This window comes from Manacus vitellinus, unplaced genomic scaffold, assembly GCF_001715985.3.
Source record: "Manacus vitellinus isolate BGI_N305 unplaced genomic scaffold, ASM171598v3 scaffold_3_pilon, whole genome shotgun sequence".
In the NCBI taxonomy this organism is placed as follows: domain Eukaryota; kingdom Metazoa; phylum Chordata; class Aves; order Passeriformes; family Pipridae; genus Manacus; species Manacus vitellinus.
Window position 1 is genome coordinate 1,874,554 of NW_021940535.1, and position 19,818 is coordinate 1,894,371.

Here is a 19,818-nt window from a genome sequence, read left to right on the forward strand (position 1 = left end):
CTCTTTTTAAATGAAGGAAAATAAATCCAAGCTGCAACAAAGTAATTCTTCTCTAGCTTCACGTTTCTCTCTTGTTTAGTGACATAGAAAAATAGTTAACAATAGCGTTGGTGGCATTAGAATTGAAGGAAGTTTGCATTTCTGTCTCCCACGATGAAAGTACCAGGTGTGTACGTTGGAATGTACCCATTGATCATGAATTAATCCACAGCAGTGATGGACTTGATTATAACTTGCTGCATGGATAAAGTAAAAAATATTGATTGTGCAATCAAAGTAGAGACAATAGACTTGAGGAGCTATGTCCTCTGGAATTGAATGTAATTGGAATGAGGACTGTTAATTTGCATTGATGCAAAAATGCGTTAATTGGCACTCTTGTTGGTGCCCTTTTCTGTCCCTTTAAAGTATAAAGGAAATCATTTGGGAATATCCTATAAAAATTAATTTCTCTTCTTTGTTTTTTCCTTACTCATACTGTTAGGTTAGGCTAACCTTGGGATATCTTACTGAGCGTAACTAAAGAATGTAAATCATATTGAGAGTAACTGGGTCGATTTATTCTTAATTGAAATTATTTATAAAAGATACATATGATAGTCCAATTCACAGTAAATTCAAGCATCATGGAAATTGAGAGTTTACATATAGGATATAGTTATAGCAGGGAGAGTGGATTTTTCTTTCAGTCATCAAGTTACTGGAATAATTAAAAGCAAAAATACAAGAGAAAATGTGAGTTCACATTTTCAGAAAATTTAACCTATTGAACCAGAATTCCAACAAAAAACTTGGGGAGGTACACACCCACTTTGGAAGCTAGCGAGGAAAGAAAAAAACCCACCAAAAATTAACCAAAAAAAAGCCCAGGAGATGTTTCTAGGTAATACTGATCAATTCTGATCTCTTGTGTCTGTTTGTGATATGGTTTTATTTCTTTATGTTCCTGCAATAGATAGCATTCCTGTACTCAGGATCAGTGTACTGGAACTACTGCTTCTCTGATAGTCAAAACACCTTCTGTTTTAATTGTTTCAGCAAATTATTGACTTGCTGAAATGCAGCTCTAGGTCCTGTATATTTTCTTTGTGAGCATTTGTGATCTTCTAGTCTGAAGAAACTAACAGGTCTATTATTTTCCTCAGATTTTCCAAAGGAAACTTTTTATCTCTCCTCTTTCTTGCATTTCTTCATTATTGTGGACATCTGTTATTTATTGGCATTAAAAAAAATTCACAATGGTCTATTTGTCTCCAAGGCAACGATTGTGCTCTCCTATTCTGTTCCAACTATGGAAGAGGCCTAATCCCTGAATGAAGTGTTAGATGATGCCATAATATGAGTGATATGATAATTAGTTTTAGTTATGCATAAATACATAATTACAGGCTAATCTTGATGCTTTATAGGCTTCTTTGAGAAATATCTTTATGGATTCCTGCAACTCAGCTCAGAATGAGAATGAGTGAGCCATTAAATAATAAGGTGCAACTCTAAAAGACATGGAAAGAATAGAGAAGGTGGACTTTTTTTTTTTTTTAAATTGAAATTGTGTATATTTTTACTTTTGGGGAGCTGTGCTCTTCAGTAAAGCTGTTTACGTATTCTTGGTAAACAGAGTAGTGTCACTGTGAAACAAATGGTGCACCTGGCTTGATAAGACTGAGGTTCCACTGGAGGGCTGGTGGTGTTTACCTGGCTCAACTGTTTTTCAACACCTGCAACTCACTGAGGTGTGCAGCACTGAAGGGAGGTGGCAGCCTGAGATTTTCCTAAAGGCTCGGAAAGTGCAAAACACATGGCCATTCCTAGATAGGCATGTTTTCACAATACTCCTTAGTCTGCATATTATATTAAAATCCAAAACTTATTAACTTGTTTAACAGAAATCTCCCTGGAGATTATTATCCTGTATTTGGGGAGGGAGATGAGGGGACAGTGGCATAAAAACAGTGTTTCAGACAACTGATGAGAAACACTCCTGAATTTTATTTTTTTTTAAGATAAAAGTCACTGTTTTCTGTTTCTTGACAGATGCTAGTAATGTAAAGCCATTGGATGGTGTGAAAATTCTTGATTTAACAAGGTTTGTGTTTTGTCTGTAATTTGGAACAGTGTGTCTAGATGCAAATATTCTGTTTGGAAAAACTAAGAAAACAATATTTCTTTAATATTACAGGGTGCTTGCAGGACCTTTTGCCACAATGAATTTGGGAGATCTAGGGGCTGAAGTTATCAAAGTGGAAAAACCAGGTAAGATTTCTATTTTAGATATAATAAGAATGTGAGCTAGCTTAACAAATAGTAGTTTATGTGTTTTAAGTAATATATGAATGACAATGCAACATTGTCTATATAAATATTTACAAAAGTTTTCAATACTATGTTTATTTCTTGATAGTGTGCTTTTTGTGACAGTTTGTGAATGGTATTGTGCTAAGTAATAGCCGTTTTCAAGTTTGAGGAATGTTTTTTTTTATCGTGGTACTCTTTCTGTCATGTTAAAGAACTGGTTATTAGTAGGTTTGTTTTGCTTATGCAGGTATGATCTATTTGCTTTAAGCTTAACATTATGCTCCATGTAGGTGTGTTTTGGTCAGAAATAGTCTATGTCTGTATTTGGAAATAAGGTGAGAAGGTTGAAGTTGTTAGGTCAGGTGACTTTTTTTAGATGTTAATATTCAAAATGGTAGAGTCATCACTTACTAAGTGCCTTATTGCCTTGCTCAAAGCTGAATTGATTTTGTTTGAATTGTTTGGACTTTACTTCAATTTTAAATTGGGCTTGTGAATGCTTACGTGTATGATGGGGTGTTTTATGTAACATGATAAGAAGGTTAAAACAGGGTTTTAAGTGTAGAGTTTAACGTGCAAAATTTGAGAGCACACAAATCCTCCCAGCAATTAGTTATGTAATAGTTATGGAAAAGGTGGTTTGCCCATTTGAGAATTCAGAATCTTCATCTCAATTCCCTCTGAGCAAAAGTGTGGTAGATAATTAAAAATAGGAATACATCTGACTACTCAGCATTAGATTACTGATAAAATGACAGGCACTTTAATTTTCATTTTAGTGTTAAAGGAAGAAAGGTAATAGGAGCATTTAAAATAGATATGTTGTTTCTTGGTACTGCTTTTCTGTAATAATATACAGACTTAGTGGGCTTGGCAAGAATTTTGGCTGGTAGAATACAAGGTGACCTGGCATGCTATATCAACTGTCTCCTGAGAAAAAATTTAACATTCTACTACAGTTTCAGGTTGTTAATTAAACATTACCTTGTTGGAGAAATTTTTCTTCATAATCATGCAAAGTGAACAACAGTTATTTTCTGCGTGAGGTAGTTGTATCTTTAAAGTCCAGGATCTGGTATTTCTGCATAGAGATGAGAGTTCCCTGAAAAGGGAAATTTCTGAATTTGAATGAAGATGCTGGTGCTGAAAGCGTCAGATTAACAACCTTTGAGTTTGTGTTTTCAGATGCAGAAACTTCTGTAGCTCTTTCTGATTGGACTCTGGGTAATTTGTTTCTATTCTGTAAGGCAGGATTTCTGGAAGAGCTGGAGATGGGTCATTGCACTAGCTATAGGAAGTGCTTCTTTTTGTTTCTGCAGCATGAAGCTTAATCAGTTGTCTGTCAGTGGTATCTTGAAGTTGCGTCTGGAGTGTTTCAGGAATAGCTTATTGACCACGTGCACTGTGAATTGGTCCAGCAAGAGCTTCTACTAAATTCTTCCACATTGCCTAAAAGAATGGCATTGGAACTCTGCTTAAGTTAAAACAAACAAACCACCAAAAGAAACCCAACTCCTCTTTCCCTGCCACCCCCCATCCCCCAAATAACCTCCCCAAAAAAACTAAACAACCAAAATATCAACCCACAAATAAGAAAGCAACCAAAAAACCTGCAAATACGCTGGTGGTGTGTGGCTGTATTAGTATTTTAAAGACTAAATGTAATCCCAGCACTAGCAAACACTTTGTTCGCTTTGCTTAGTAACGTTTGCTTTTAGGTGGTTTTTGGTATAAATAAGTGAAAATATATATTTTAAACTAATATTTGTCCTGCCTGCTAGATGAAGCTTAGGTGATTTAAATGGGATGTTGGAGGAAAGCCTTTTATTCTTTTTATTTGTTGGTAGTGTGATATTGGAAAACTATGAACCTGTGATGGTATTTCTTTCAGGAGCTGGCGATGATACAAGAGCCTGGGGCCCACCTTTTGCTGGGACAGAAAGTGTTTACTTTCTCAGTGTCAATAGAAATAAAAAGGTAAATGGGGGGTGGAATTGAACATTAGCCTAAGTTTTCTGTGACTACAACTGAATATATAAAACTTCTTAGTTGGATTCTTAACATATATATAATGGAGCAATAGTTACATTGGCCTTAAGTTATGATGAATAAATTTGAGGAGAATAACCGAGAGTGCTTTTGAACAAAAGAGTCTGCAAATCTCTCGTATGGTGCTGTGGACAGTTGAGGCAAATTCAAAAAGCAAAAGTGCTCCTTCCAGTCTTCAGTTGCTGGTGCAACTTGACTGAAAATGAAACCTGCTGACAATAAGGGTTATTTTAATTGAATGATCCTTTTTTTCAGGTGCATCAGGTCAGCTGACGTGCATCAGCTGGCACCTGGAGCTGAAGGAGTGCTGGCATTATACCACAGTGAGGTTGGCTCAAGGTAGCTTGTGAAACTTCGGAATTAGCATGAAGTTTCATGATATACCTGAATTGTTTAATGGCTTGTTGCCATTGAAACAAATGTTTCTGGTGTCCCCATGTGTATTTGCAGTAGTAAGTCTTGTGCAAATAATACGGTGAAGAGACTGCAAATGGTGCAGCTCCCAGCTGCACATCTGTCAGACTTGTTTTAGACCTTGTCTGATCCATTGGTGAGACAGTTCAGCTTACTCTACTGAGAGAGTTTTTTTTTTTTTCAGAAAGAGGTGGGGGGTATATGTTATAATTTATTTATCCAAATTAACTGCAGTGTGAATTTGACTGTTGGTTATGTGTAGAAGAGGCTTATGATCACCAGAAGGGTTTTCACATAAATTACTGTTGTATTTTTTTTAATCCCCAGAGTATAGCTATCAACATGAAGGATTCAAAAGGAGCAAAGCTAATCAGAGAGGTAGGTTTTGATAGCGTGTGAAGTGTGCCTATTTTGCATTGTTGTTATCCTGAGTAATAAAGATTAAACTCTGCATTTCAAGTATTAATTTGAAGTCTGATAATTAAAAAATGTATGTACACAGTTGATTTGGTAAATTGCAGTATATAGCCTTTGTGCTTTTGGACTCAATGTTCAGTGTAACTTCTAATGATTTTAGATATAAAATTTGCACAAAAATGTCATCAAAGTCGTCAAATGAAATATTGTCAGGAAATGGTCTAATAGCCTACTGCTTTCCTCTTACTGCTGCTGTATTTGATCTTACTGTAGTACTTCATTAGAAGAATTAAAGATGGACTGATCTTATGATGTCAGCGAGCAGTTGAGAAAGAGGAGATACTGTATTTGAAGTTTTTTGAATGTTACTGTGTATTCATGACTTCAGTAGCTGTATCTCTTTCTGAGAAATATTGTCCTGTAGGTCAAACTTAGTATTTGTTTCCTTTTCAGTGTTTGACTTTAGAGTCTTTTAAAGGTGATCCATTTTTTTCTATTTAAAAATTAATAAAAGCATCCTATTTCCCATTCTGTGAAAGTTGTGCTTTGTCATCCCTTTATTATTTGTTGAGAAATGTAAGACCTGCTACTTGCTAGTGCTGGGTTTTAAACCCTGCAGTACTAACAGCTGGCTTCTGTTACTGTTTGTTTCAGTGTCAGTTCCAATCACTTTTTCACAGTGAGACTGTATGTGTCATGCAATAAGTGGAATTTGTCTGGTAGCATTTTCTCTTGGGAATATTGCATGAAATGGAAATAGATAGTTTTCTGATACTTGTGACTTGTTAGCTATGTAAAAGGTACTTCATATGGAAATCTTTGGAATTTATAAGTCAAGGATTCCGGAATGCCTTTTCTTTTTGCAGAACAGAATCATTTATTGTTGATTTCTTAAAAAGTTGTATGTTTATCTTCTAAAAAATTTAGAAACAGAAACTGTCATTAGGTATAATTTTTCATGGTATAACACAGACGTCTATTTGAAGTAGTCATATTCTAAGTAAGGGCTATAAAAATTGTTCCTCTGGCATAAGAAGACTAATTAGTTGCTTGACCTTTACAAATGGTGAAAGAAAAACTACTCTACGCAGTGTCCACTGATTACACATGTGTGGGCTGGAGGTGTTCAAAGATTTAAAGGCAGCTGGGCCTATGAGTAGGATGAGCTGGAGATAAAACCAGTTTGTATCCTTTAATAAAGTTGCTTTAATCATCACTATAGATTTCTGTTCCTTAAATTAATGGCATCCCTATGTGATATAGCAACATTGTGAACTGATTAGGCATTATTTAAGTGTCACTCTACTTGTGGAGTTGTCCATCATTCTGCTTGATTTAGAGTGATATATTTTGAAAGCACTTGGTGCAGAGGCCTTAACATTCTATTATGCATCTCAAATGGAACTTCTGTTTGGAGTTCTGTCAAAAAGTATGTGTAAAGGGAAAGTTGGCTACCAGGCTTTTGTTTCCTGTTGCCTCCTGCTATATCAGGACAGATGTGTATAGAATTGAAATTGTTCAATATTATATTTGTTACTACAAAAAGTAGTGTTAATGTCTGTAAAGTAACTGATGACAAGCAGAAATTCAAGTTTGTGACACTGGTTCCTCATCCATAAATATGAATTTTGTCCAAGCCTAAACACTACAAAGAAATGTAACAACGTTATATTTTTTTTTTTTTTTATTAAGAAAGGTAGCATGGTTAGAATAGGTTGTATTTCCCTCTCTCAGAAATTTTACATAGGTAGATGAAGGCAAATCTCAATCTGGAATCGTGTTAAAAACAGGACTGGTGAGTCTTCAGCTGTATGACACAGCACAGACTTGATAATTCAGTCAGTAATATCAAGCGAGCTGAAGAAATCTGTTAATCAGGAGTTCTTGCTGCCTTTCATTCTTTGGCACAGCACTACAAAAGATTTTTGCAAGGGTCTGTTGTTTCATATGTGATTAGGTGATTTCCACAAAATTATTCTTGGATCTTCTTTTCTGTTTCTTTATTCTGTGTCACTTGTAGCCCTGTTTTTCTTTCTAATGTTTTTTGACTCACTGTTAACTGCCTTCCAAATATTTCTATGTCTTCCTGAATGAATATAATTTTTTTTTCTCTTCAGTGATGGTATGTGCACCAGCCCCATACTTTGGCATCCTTTTGTAGTAATATGGCTCAGTATCTCTTTAAAATGTTATTCAAGAGTTATTGTCAGAAGCTCATTTTAAGAACCCTGAGGATACTTTTCTCCTGTGTATTTAGCCTTAACTAATTAACTTATCTATTCATGAAGGACTTGGGGGAATTTAATTGGCTGGGAGCTGATGGCACTTCTTCTCTTCCACTACTTTTAGCTGATGAGTCAATGCATCTCATGCATGCTCTCTTACTTGATAAAGCAAACTATTAATGCAAATACATGTATATATGAACACACACACAAAGAATATGTGTGTATATATATATGTTTATATGTGTGTGTATGCACATTCTCCTCTGTGGAGTTCTTGTGAAAACCAAATCGCCCCCCCCACCAAAAACCTGTCCAAACAATGAACCAAAAAAACCCCAACAAAAACCCAAAGAAAACTTCCCAAAGGTATGTATAGTTTACTTAAACAAGTTAGTAGCATCGTTACTTGTTATTCAATATAATGACTACTTTGGCATGAGTACTTTTATTTCCTGAGGCATAGATGTTAAGCATATCAGTTCCTATCTGGAATAGATAGTATTCAAACTCAGGTCTGTGTTGTAGCACTATGTTAGATGATGTTAAAATACAGGTGATATATTTAGAGGATTTGTAGGGCATAAAGTGTGACATTTCAGTTGACAATGGACTTAAAACTCTATTAAGACTGAAAATTCCTTTGTTTTAAGAACACACGGTTTGTTTGGATCAGAGTCTGAATCCATTTTCCACAATGGCAGAATTGTGGGTTCAGTGAGCATCAAAAGTACCATACATAGAATACTGTCTTTATGCATTAAAGTCTGTTTCCAAGTGCCACAAAAACTTTAGCTGTAGAGCTGATGCAGCACTTGTAGGATGTCTTGAAAATTCATTTCTCTGAGAGTATATACCCTGCTAAACTGGGCCCAAGTCACTGTATCCTCATCATTGTCATCCCATGTATGTTACCAAGTCCAGAGTTACTCATCATGTTACAGTACCGTGTGTCACGATTTCTTCCTCAGTGGCTTGTAGGAGATGATAGTTCTTCAATATGAGATGGACAACAACTTTCAAACCATCTTAGCCCTTACAATCACTATAATTTGCAGACATCATAAAATCCTGGCGAAAGCAATATAGTTTTTAACCAGTTTTGTCTCTCGAATGAATTAGGCTAAGGCTGTAGCATTACCAGTTTAAAAAGTATTTACGTGTGAACTGTAATGAATTTAAATAGAAAATAAAACCTCCTTTATTTTTCATAAAGGCATACTATTAAAACCTAGCAGCTTGTCCCAGTTATATTTCCCTAATTAAGGATCTGTTTCTTATTTCATTATAGTCCTACAGGTCCTTGACATAGCCACTTTAAAAATACTTAATAACATATTTTAAAATGCACCTTTGCCATGTGCCACATGTAGTTACTATAAATGTTATTAATGTCTTTTCTGTGCATCAAATTAAACCATTTATAAGTTGAGTGCTGCCTTGTCTAAATAAGAATCAATTTCTTCTGTCTTTCCTGTTAAATATTTGCAGACTTGGCAGCTTCTTTGGCCTTAAATTTGGTTGAACAGCTGACATGCTAAAACAAAAGTGCATGTCGTTGTTATGATGACACTAGTTTATAGAAGCTGGTCTAATTGTAATCAATGATTTGAAAATGAAAACCAATTAAAATTATTTCTAAGGTAGAAAAGAAATGAAGGATGAAGATACATTCTACCTCCTTTTTCTCAAGGTAAGTGCAAGTATATAGGTGAAGATTGTTCTGTAAACTGTTGTCAAGCCATAGGAAATTGATGTGATAATATCACATCAATGTGTAATATCACAGTTTTGTCTAATCACTTTAGGATTTTGACAGTCTTTTTTATAGATATGCGACATCTCTAATATGTAGTTCGCAGAATTGCACAGTCTAACAGGCAAAAAAATATCTCTAGGCTTGTAAGTTTTCTCTTATTAGAAAGACTAGAGCCATTTTGATTATTGAGGTTTTTAAAATTAAATTACATAATACATAGGAATGTATTGAACTTTTGGAAGCTAATTAACGAATCTTACTCATCCATTTCTTTTCTAAAGCTTGCAGCAGCATCTGATGTTTTTGTGGAAAACTACATCCCTGGGAAACTGGCTGAAATGGGTTTAGGTTATGAAGACATTAAAAATGTTGCTCCTCACATAGTGTACTGTTCAATAACAGGTATTTTTTTTTTTAATTATGTTCAATTATTTTCAATTGTGTTCATTATTTTCTTTATTCCAGTCAAAGTGTTAAAAAAGTCATATGGTTACTTAGATTTATGTTACTTTGATGTCAGTTAAGATAAATTGAAAGATAGTGAGTTTGTTCAATTCAAAAGCAGGTATAGAAAAACTGGGAGGCAGCAACCATGTCAACAGCTTACAAGTTGTTCAGTGACGTTACCATGCCACCCTTACATGTTCCTCCTGATTTTGAAGGAACTGGGATTGAGTGGCCTCTGTGGATTTTGCTTTGAACTGGTTGAAAACTCAGATTTCTTTTTTTTTTTTCCCCCTCCCAGAAGTTCTGCTGAATCTGTTTACGTATTGCAGGTTTTAAATCTGGTAATCTCAATGTTCTTTACTGCTCTGAAGTATCTCTGTCTTCGGAATTGTGCAGTTACATGTTCATGGTAGCCTTACGTGACTTTGCTACAATCTACTGCCTGGTAACTGAAATGGTAGAAGAGTTGTAGGTACTTTAAAAAGCTGGGAAGAATGAAAAGAAAACAGACATGAATATCAGGAACTGCATACATCTAAAAATAATTTTAAGTCTGTAAAAACACTTAAAAACTTCAGCAAAAATCAACTCAAAAAAATCTTGATTAAGCACTAGAATTAAAGTTCTAATATTACAATGAAATTAATGTAAAACAAGTTACAGATATATTTAGATGGTTTTTTAGATGGGTTTAAAATCTTAGTTACGAACCTGTTATGCCTCTGAATTTCTGAAGAATAAATGGCTTTGGCTTTTTAGTTACTGGATATGGATGTAATTTAATCAAAATTCAAATAACTTTTTAGACTCTTGAGATGTATTTATCATGTTGGTGTGGCAAATGTCTGAAGATGACGAACAGTTATATGCAGGGCTTGCTGAGAATCTTTGAATACGTGTTTACGTTGGTCAGTTGCTAGTTGCCACAGTATCTTTCACATTTGTCTGTGCATATAATCACACAACTGGAATTTTTTTTTAGATGTTTTTTTTTGTTTGTTTGTTTGGTTGGTTTTTTTTAGTTGTTGTACCCATAATGATGAAAAATTATAAAAATTACATCCAAGCGACAGTCTATATGAGGTAACTTGGCCTTTGATTCTGGCCAGGACAGGGTTAAATTTTGCAGTAACCAGGAGGAGGCATGGCTATGACACAGATGTTATTCTATACCACCTCAGGTCATATGGAGGGGATGGGGGAAGGGGTCCCTTCTGGTCAAGTAAGTGTGGTGGAGGGGAGGGGTCAGGTAGTGCTGGTTCCCTCTGTTATCAATATTGTAGCTGTTACTGTTTTCTTCTCTCATTGCTGTTTCCAGTAAATTGTTCTTATCTCAGCCCCCGGTCTGTACTTTTTGTGCCTTCAGTTCTCTTCTCCATCCCATTGCAGGGGAGAGGGAGGGAGGATGGGAGTGAGTGAGCAGCATGTGGTTTGGAGTGTTTCGGTGGGAACACTAAACTGGGGAATACCGTTCCTAAACCACAACACCCTCTCATCATATGTTAGGTGCTCCAATCTCTTAATCACTTTTGTGACTCTCTGCTAAACTTGCCTCAGTAAGTCCACATCTGCCTTGTACTGGGGAGCCCAGAGCCATGCACAGTACTACAGGTGTGGACTCACCAGCACTGAGAAGAGGGGAAGGATGTCCTCCCTTGATCTGCTCATGATATTCTTCTTAATGCATCACAAAATACTGTTGTTCTCCTCTGCTGAAAGGATGCATACTTTTAGATGCTCCGTTTAAGTGCTCCCTAACTTTCTCAACTGAGGGTAAGTCTTCCTTGATGCAGAATTTCCCTCTAGTCTCAGGGATCTAGGACACCTGAGAGCCATCTTTTTTGGTAAATCCTGAGGCAAAAAAAGCATTAAATACATCTACCTTCTTCAAGTCCTTTGTCTGTTCTGCAGTAGGTCCATGTCTTCCCTAGTCTCCTTTCTGCTGCTGATTTGCTTGCAGAATCCTTTCTTGTTGCTTCTTATGTCTTCTGCCAAATTCAACTCCAGGTCAGCCTGGGCTTTTCTAACCATATACTTTTATGACCACACAGCACCTCTATACTTCTAAGTCACTTGCCCCTGCTTCCACCTCTTGCAAAACAAATTGAACAAAGATCATGTAATCTTGCTGTTTAGAGCTTTGTGTAATGCATAACTTTCAGTTATGTTATACATAATGGAAAACACATAAAGATTGAAAAATACATCAATAAAGATTATTTTTTATTTATTCATGGACTGTGATAACTTGAGGTTGAAGGTGTTTGGGACGTAACAGCTAAGTGATGTTTGTCAGGGATCTGTAAAGCAACTTGGATCTTAAATTATGGTTGCTTAAATCTTGGACACCCAATAGGTGACAAGGCACACCTATTTTAGGATAATTCATCTTTTGGAAATAAAGGCACAAAGTCTAATGCCCTTAATGGATTTCTGATCTGACTTTTTTTTTTTTTAAGTCAAGGCAGGAGTAGACAAAACTTCAATCTAAGCATATTAAAAGAAGCGACCAGACTAGGACCAAATATATATCTGTGACAGAGAGGGCATGATGGTTTTTTGGGGACAATCAGGTGGAAAACCTATCTAGGAAGAAAGAATTCCTGATTGATTTTTAAAAGCTCTGTGACCCAATTCTAGATATTACAATTCAATTAATAACTTTTTTGTGCCTTTTTTTTTTTTTCAAGGGAGATAGGAAGATGGGAATAGGTACTAGGCTCTGGAACTTCAGGGTCAGGCAAATAGTGAAGGTGAAGATCTATCTGGAACAAGTCAATCAACCAGACACATTACTACTATGGCTGTTAAGAAATAAAGAAGGATAATTATTGTAGGTCCCTCCCTTCTGCGGGAAACAGAATACCCTGTATGCTGACCAGACCTATCCCGCAGGGACATGGGCAGCCTCCCTGGGGCCTGGGTAAGGGATATTACTAGAAGATTCCCTGGACTGATTCAACCCACCCTACTTCTGGGTGTCCAGGTTGGCAGTGATGAGGTTGAGGAGAAAATCCTAGGACAACGAAAAAGACCTTCAGGGAACTGGGATGACTGGTTGAAGGGATAAGAGCACAGGTGGTGTTTTTTTCAATCCTTTCAGTAGCAGGGAAGAGTGCTGAAAGAAACAGGAGAACCAACCTCATCAAACATGGTTTAAAGACTGGTGCCATTGGTGCAGTTTTAGCTTTTTCGAACATGGAAGAGTTTATACAGCACCAGGCCTGATGGAGACCAATGAGACTTGCCTCTGTAAGAGGGTGAAAAGTATTCTAGCCCATCAGTTGACAAGGATGATTGAGAGGGCTTTAAACTAGGTTTGAAGGGGAAAGGTGATAAGGCCAGGGTCACTAGAAATTAGCCTAGAGGAGGCATGCCAGAGTTGGGGATGAAATCAATAGCCCAACTGAAGTGGATCTGCACCAATGCACACAGTGTGGGTAACAAACAGGAGAAGCTGGAGGTCATTCTGCAGCAGGAAGGCTATGACTCAGTTGCCTTCATGGAAACACAGTGGGATGACTCACAAGACTGGAGTGCTAAATAGGTGGCTACAAGCACTTCAGAAGGGTCAAGTGAGGAGGAAGAGGCAGTGGGGTGGTTTTGTATATTAGGGAGTGTTTCAATTGTTCAGAGCTTAAGGATAGTGGTGATAAGGTTGAGTGTCTATGGGTAACAATCAGGGATGGCTAGCAAGACAACATCAGACAAACATCGTGGTGAGAGTCTGTTATAGACCACCCAACCAGGATGAAGAGGCAGATGAACTATTCTGTAAGTGGCTGGCTGATGTTTCACAATCACTAACCTTGTTCTTATGGGAGACTAACTTGCTGGATGTCTCTTGGAAACTCAACACAGCAGAGGGGAGGCAGTCTAGGAGGTTCCTGGAGTGTGTGGAAGATAGATTCCTGATGCAGCTGGTAAGTGAGCTTAGCAGCGGTGGTGCCCCGCTAGGCCTGCTGTTTACAAACAGAGCAGGTGGGAGCTGTGGTGGTTGGAGGCTGTCTTGGGCACAGCAACCATGAAATGACAGTTTTCAATTCTTAGTGAAATAAGAAAGGGGGCCAGCAAAAACTCTATCTTGGACTTCCAGAAGACAGATTTTGTCCTGTCCAGGACACTGGTTTGGAGAGTCCTTTGGGAAACAGCCCTTAGTGACAAAGGGGCCCAGGAAGGCTGGACATACTTTAAGAAGGAAATCATAAAGATGCAGGAGCAGGCAGTCCCCATGTCTTTAAGCTGTTGGGAAAGAAGACTGGCCTGGTTAAACAGGGAGCTTTCACTGGAACTCAGGGAAAAAAAGAGAGTTTATCATCTTTGCAAGAAGAGGGAGGGAAATCAGGAAGAGCACATGAGTTGTTAGGTTGTGTAGAAAGAATATTAGAAAGGTGAAAGCTGAGCTAGAATTTAATCTGGCCACTGCTGTGAAAGATAAAAAATGTTTTTATAAGTACATTAACAACAAAAGGAGGAAAATCTCCAACCTTTACTGGATGTGAAGGGGAACCTTGTAACCAAGGCTGAGGAAAAGGCTCTGGTATTTAATGCCTTCTTTGCCTCAGTCCTTAACAGAAAGACCAGTTATCTACCTGAGCTGGTAGACAGGGACAGGGAGCAGAATCTATCCCCTGCAATCCAGCAGAAATTAGTTAAGTGACCTCCTGTGCCGCTTAGACCCTCCTAGTCCACGTGTCTGGATGGGACTCACCCTAGGATATTAAGGGAGCTGGCAGAATAGCTCAGCAAGACATTCTCCATCGTTTGTCACCAGTCCTGGCAAACTGGGGAGGTTCCAGATGGCTGGAGGTTGACCAGTGTGACGCCCATCCACAAGAAAGTCCAGAAGGAGGCAGAGTGGCTGGAAAGTGTCCCAGTGGAAAAGGGCCTGGGATGCTGTTCAACAGCTGTCTGACCATGAGCCAACAGTGTGCCCAGACAGCCAAGAAGGCCCGTGGCATCTTGACTTGTATCAAAAATAGTTATTGTCCCTATATAGTTGGCACTGACTGGTTCAGCACCTGCTGGCTGCATTTTGTGTTTGTTATTACAATGATAGTAACCATTACCCTGTAACAGGTTAGGTTTTTTGCCAGATCCTTGAGGTGGTTCAGATGCTGAATGAGTGCACTACTAGTGATACTGTTCTTGTGTGTTCTGTTATATAGGAATTTCTGTTTTGTGCTGCTTGATGTGCTTGATGTGAGTCAGATTGGGCAGGGCTGTTCGAAGTAAATCGCCTTGGTCATGGGGTCATGAGTGGTTCATATGTGCCATCTGTAATAGAACAACACTTGTATGTATTTCATACATACTCCATACCTCCCTTCTGGATGGTAGGTAAAATATCATAGAGATGTCATCAGCTTACTTTTTATTTACTATGTCCTTTGTACTTCTTGGTTTAATTTACGGTATCACCGTGAAATTTTGTCTAATCAATCCCAATTATAATACTGTATGGTTCCTTCTATTCTGCCTTTCTCTTCAATTCTGATGGCTTACAAACTGGTATTTTTATTCTTTTCAGCCTCCTACCTACATGACCTCTCTGTGCCCTCTTTTTGGTCTATACCTGCCTTTTGCTAGCCATGGTTGCCCAGCTTGGCCAGTTCATACTCCTCCCTTCACTAGTTCAGTTCCTCATCAAAGATCCATTTCCCTTACCTCCTTTGACTTCATATTTTCCTACCAACTTCCTGTTACAGCTAATCATGTTCTCCAGTCCTTCAGGAACTTCATTCTAACCTTTTTTTTCCATTTCTCCTTTTCTGTATAGCAGTTCTAATAGCAATGGAGTAGGGGGGGAATACTCTCTATGCTTCTTTTTGAGTGCTATCATCATGCACAATAGGTGTGAGCAGTAAGTAGAAAGGAAAACTGGGCTAGAGCATGCTCTGCTGGTCTGTGGTGAAAGCATATGCACATTTTTCAGGACAGACTGCTAGTTTGTGTGGTATGATGGAAGCATGCTCTTCTTGAACTGTATTGTTAGAGATTTTAGCCTTGTAGTACTAACAAATATTTCTTTGGAGAGTGAAACGTATGGAGGTGACTGGTTCAGCTGCATAGGGACATATTGTAGCAGAATATAAAATCTATAATATCAGAATATAAATCTATCAGAACATAAAATATATCATGCTCCTTAGAAGAGATATTACTTTATAACTTAAATAGAATTGAGCCATTTTTCTTAAATACAGGAATAATGTTTGTGCAGAGTTGCCTCTCTAAATTTTGGACTATGCAAATTTTTTGTGATAGTAAAATGAAATACAGTACAGTTTTTTCTGAAAGCCCAAGATCATATGTAGGTGAAGAGTTTAGGCATTGGTATGCCAGATGTTTTCTCTTTTATGGTATTTTGGAAGTCATGATTAGCAAACTGAGTTTCTTATCCAAACAGCTCTGATTGAGTGTATTCAACTCTGCAGTGACTGCTGCAGGGTTTTGAGGATTTCCGGGATATTTCCCAATGTTCCTGTTCCTTTGAGTGCACTTGAGCTCCAAATTGCCTGTTCTCACTCACAAGTTGGCTTGCTGATGAGAATAATCTTAGAACTAGTTTAAATATGATGTATTTTGACAGTTCTGTGGTTGAGATTAGTTTAAGGTCTGGAAAATTGGATGGTTAAATTAAATAATGTACAGATCACAAGGGAGTGACCGTATCTGTATGGTCTGTGTAACGCTCTCACTGAGAAAGTCACAGTTTGTTCCTGAACAGGAGGGGGCACTGTTTAAAAGGACAACGTGGTTTTCAAATCAAAGCACTTTTTTTTTTCCTTAAAGTCTCTGAAAGTATTATGTTCTCAAAGAATTTTATGGTTTGCTTTTAGATGATGAAAGCTACTCCTCTCAGGTTCTCTACCCTACCCCTTTGCTCTGCTAATGTGAATGAATTATGATTACTCTTCTCTTGTGTACAGGTTTTTCCAAAGATAGTGTTGTTTTTTTGGTTTTGTTTTTTTTTTTCCTCTCCTCCTTTTCTAGGTAGTAATACTTTGTATCATATTCAGACTGCTTTTTATGTTGCTCGTGGTATTATGAAATCTTGTTTTGGTGTTTTACATCCTTTAATTTCTTAGAATATAGATGTGATGCTTAAGTTTTCTTTTAAGGAAGTTCTACTCCTGTAAAGACTTTTTGGTGTCTTTATGCATTAAAGAAATTGAATTTAGAATCACAGAATGGGTAAGGTTGGAAGGGACCACAGTGAGTTTTCTGGTCCAACCTTCCTGCTCAAGCAGGATCATCGCAGAGCACATTGCACAGGATTGCATCCAGACAGTTTTTGAGTATCTCCAGTGAGGGAGACTCCACAATCCCTCTCAGCAGTCTGTTCCAGTGACAGGCCTTCAACCAGACTTTGTGCCTCTGATCATGACCCTCTGGGATCTGCCACTGTACATAGCAATAGTTGTAGAAAATCTTAGGAATATTCTTAGTTAAACCAAAAGTAACTATGAAGATAAATTTTTGAGATTGGTATTTTTATTAACTTTGTGTTAACTGTAACAGATTACATTTCTTGGGGATTTGTAGTCTCTATCCCAAAGTACTTAGTCTTAATTCTGAAGGTACAAATATTTTGACTGTACTAAACTGTTGGCAAACTGTGTTATGGTAAAAGGGAAAAAATTAGGTGGAAAGAGAAGCAAAAGTTTTATAGAAGTGTTATGTGTCACCTGAGTTTCCTATGGGTCTGAATCTGGAATTGTTGTATATATAGCTTTTATTTAATTTATATAAAGTCCTAAAGATCCATAAATGAACACATTTCAAAACAGTAAGTAAATCCTCTGTGTCTCTTGAGTGATTCTGCTGAATCTATGAAAAGGAAAATAGTTCTTTACCCGTAAAGGTTAATAATAACTTAAAAAACCCCAACATTTGGCACTTCCCAGTACATTGTTTTGTCCTGATAATTTGTAGAATTTGTAGAATGAGAAGATGTAATGTTACAGTTTTGATGCATATACCTACTTTGTCTCCAGTATTTTCTTAAGAAAGAAAAGCCATCTGCAGTGTGTTTTGCTGGGCAACGGCTAGCCAAAGTGTTCTTCAGATCCTCTAATTTGTGAACTAACTGTGGTAAGATGTGGAATTGCCTTGGTTTGGATGCAGTTTGTAGACTCCCTCTTACTAAGTGTTTCTGGCCTCTAAAATTATAGATAACTTTGAGTGTGTCTTCACACCTACTCATTCCTCTGACAATTGGTATTTTTGTGGTTTCTATATGGTTCTAGTCTGTATATAATTAACTGGTACAAACTGATAGATTACCTGCCAAAAAATGGTTGCTCAAGTTTAAAAAAATCACTGGGCAAAATAATTTATTGATGGTGTAAATTATTTATTGATAGCATACAAGTAAGAAACCAAGTTGTATTGAGAAGCTGACTCAGTTGCAGTTGTAACTAAATAATAGCAGCTATAGGAATGATCTTGATCATTTATCTATTCAAAAGTTATTAAAATTTGTGACTCAAAATTTCTAACAAGAGGACATTTTTTTTGTTATTGCACAAGTGCAAAATGACCATAAAACTAGGCACAACAAATTGGAAGGGCAAAAAAAAGAAAAAAAAAAAGAAGGTTAAAAATAACACCTGCATTGCAACATGTGTAGGCTGGTTGAGCCAGGTAGCCAGTTCAAGCAGGATTATGTGCAGAACGAAATGGAAATTAAAAGACTTAACTGAGGATTTAAACAGTTACAGGTGTCTTTTAAATGTATTAAAAGAAGCAAAAATTTTGAGAATGAGTTAATTAAAAAATCTGGAAGCTGCAAAAAAGAGGATTGATGTCTTGGTACCAGTCTTCAGTAAAAGATGTTCATAGAGAATTTTTCAACTGATATATTGTTTTCTAATAATAGAAAATAATGCACTGTCTGATACGTGGAAAGAGGCATTGTCAGAACAACCTGGGTGTTGTGCTTCCAGTAGTCAGTAGTTCTTCATGTGGTTTAAGAACAAGGAGGGAAGTCTGGAAAACTCTGAACATTATACGGCTCTTAAACACAAAAATCACAGGTTCGCAAGCCTTGAGTTATAAACTTAAGTGCTGACAGTGACTGAATAAAGCATTTGGAGGAGAAAAATGTAAAGCTTCTACCTGAGTTTGATTTGATAAAAATAGAGCTTTTCAGCACTGGCAAACAAAAATCAAGCTTCTCTAATCTGTTGTTTTTTGGATTATGGAGTTGGAAGATGGACAGATCAAAGACCATGTGTCATTTTTTTGATAGGTTGAAGTTGTCTGAGTGGCCAGTTGAGAGAAGTTATTAACCAAGGTCTAGGGATAAAATGGTCTGAGACCAGTTTTTGAGGAGTTGATTAGCAGACTGGATTTGTGGATATACAAATTATTTTTGGGACAATATAATTACTTATCTATAGCAGAATAATAAAACTTGTGCTATATATTTTGACTGTAGTAAATTTTTTGATGCTTTTGAGTAATGCTTTCATGGACAAGCTAGGAAAGCGTGATGTACAAGAAATAATTAAAAAAATTGCTTCAAGAGTGATCAGAAACTCCCTGATATCTTAGCTTTTTTGTTATATAATAACAACAGATGCTTCGTGATTGACGTGGAAGAAAATGCCTCAAAACTGACATTTCTTGATTTTATTTCTTTTTTTTTTTGTTTGTTTAAAGTATGTAAAGGAATGCAATAGGAATTTTGGGATGAACCCAAAATTCTCATGTGATCATGTGCTACTGGGTGTTTGTTACGGGTTTAGATTTGAGGGGCAAGAAGATCCTGGAGCTGATTTACAAGTAGAAGACATCACTTTCCTTGCATCCTTACACTGTGTTTTAGAATATTATCTGGGGATGTGAAGAGTCATGAAGGGCTGGCATCAGGAACTCTGCTCAGTTTTTCTTCCTAAAGCCTGGGATTGAAACCCTTCTCAACAGTCCCTGTGTCAGCACAGCCCCATGGACAATCATGTGATGAAGTTGTGATGTAAAAGGTGCACTTTTGTGGCCTGAGAACTCTATGCAGCTCTGAAGGCCCACAAAGCTGTAAGGGAGTCAATTTTTACAGCAGGATTACAATTAAAAAATACCATGATCAAATTGCTTACATAAATAGAAGAAAAAGGACAGAATTAAAGGTTGGAACGAGTACAATGTACTGTGCTTAATCAGAAATAATCAGGTAATTTTAATATGGGATGGGGAACACACTGATTT

General features: G+C 37.1%; 1 protein-coding gene across 1 annotated transcript in view; it reads left to right on the forward strand.

Annotated features, from left to right (window-relative positions):
- The first annotated feature begins 2,033 nt into the window (after positions 1-2,033).
- Positions 2,034-19,818, forward strand: part of SUGCT (succinyl-CoA:glutarate-CoA transferase) — a 307,950-nt gene continuing 290,165 nt past the window's right edge. The window contains exons 1-5 of the mRNA XM_008921316.2: positions 2,034-2,086; positions 2,180-2,253; positions 4,187-4,272; positions 5,086-5,136; positions 9,441-9,561. Coding sequence (XP_008919564.1) covers positions 2,205-2,253; positions 4,187-4,272; positions 5,086-5,136; positions 9,441-9,561 — 307 coding nt within the window. The 5' untranslated portion in view covers positions 2,034-2,086; positions 2,180-2,204. The remainder of the gene's footprint in view (positions 2,087-2,179; positions 2,254-4,186; positions 4,273-5,085; positions 5,137-9,440; positions 9,562-19,818) is intronic.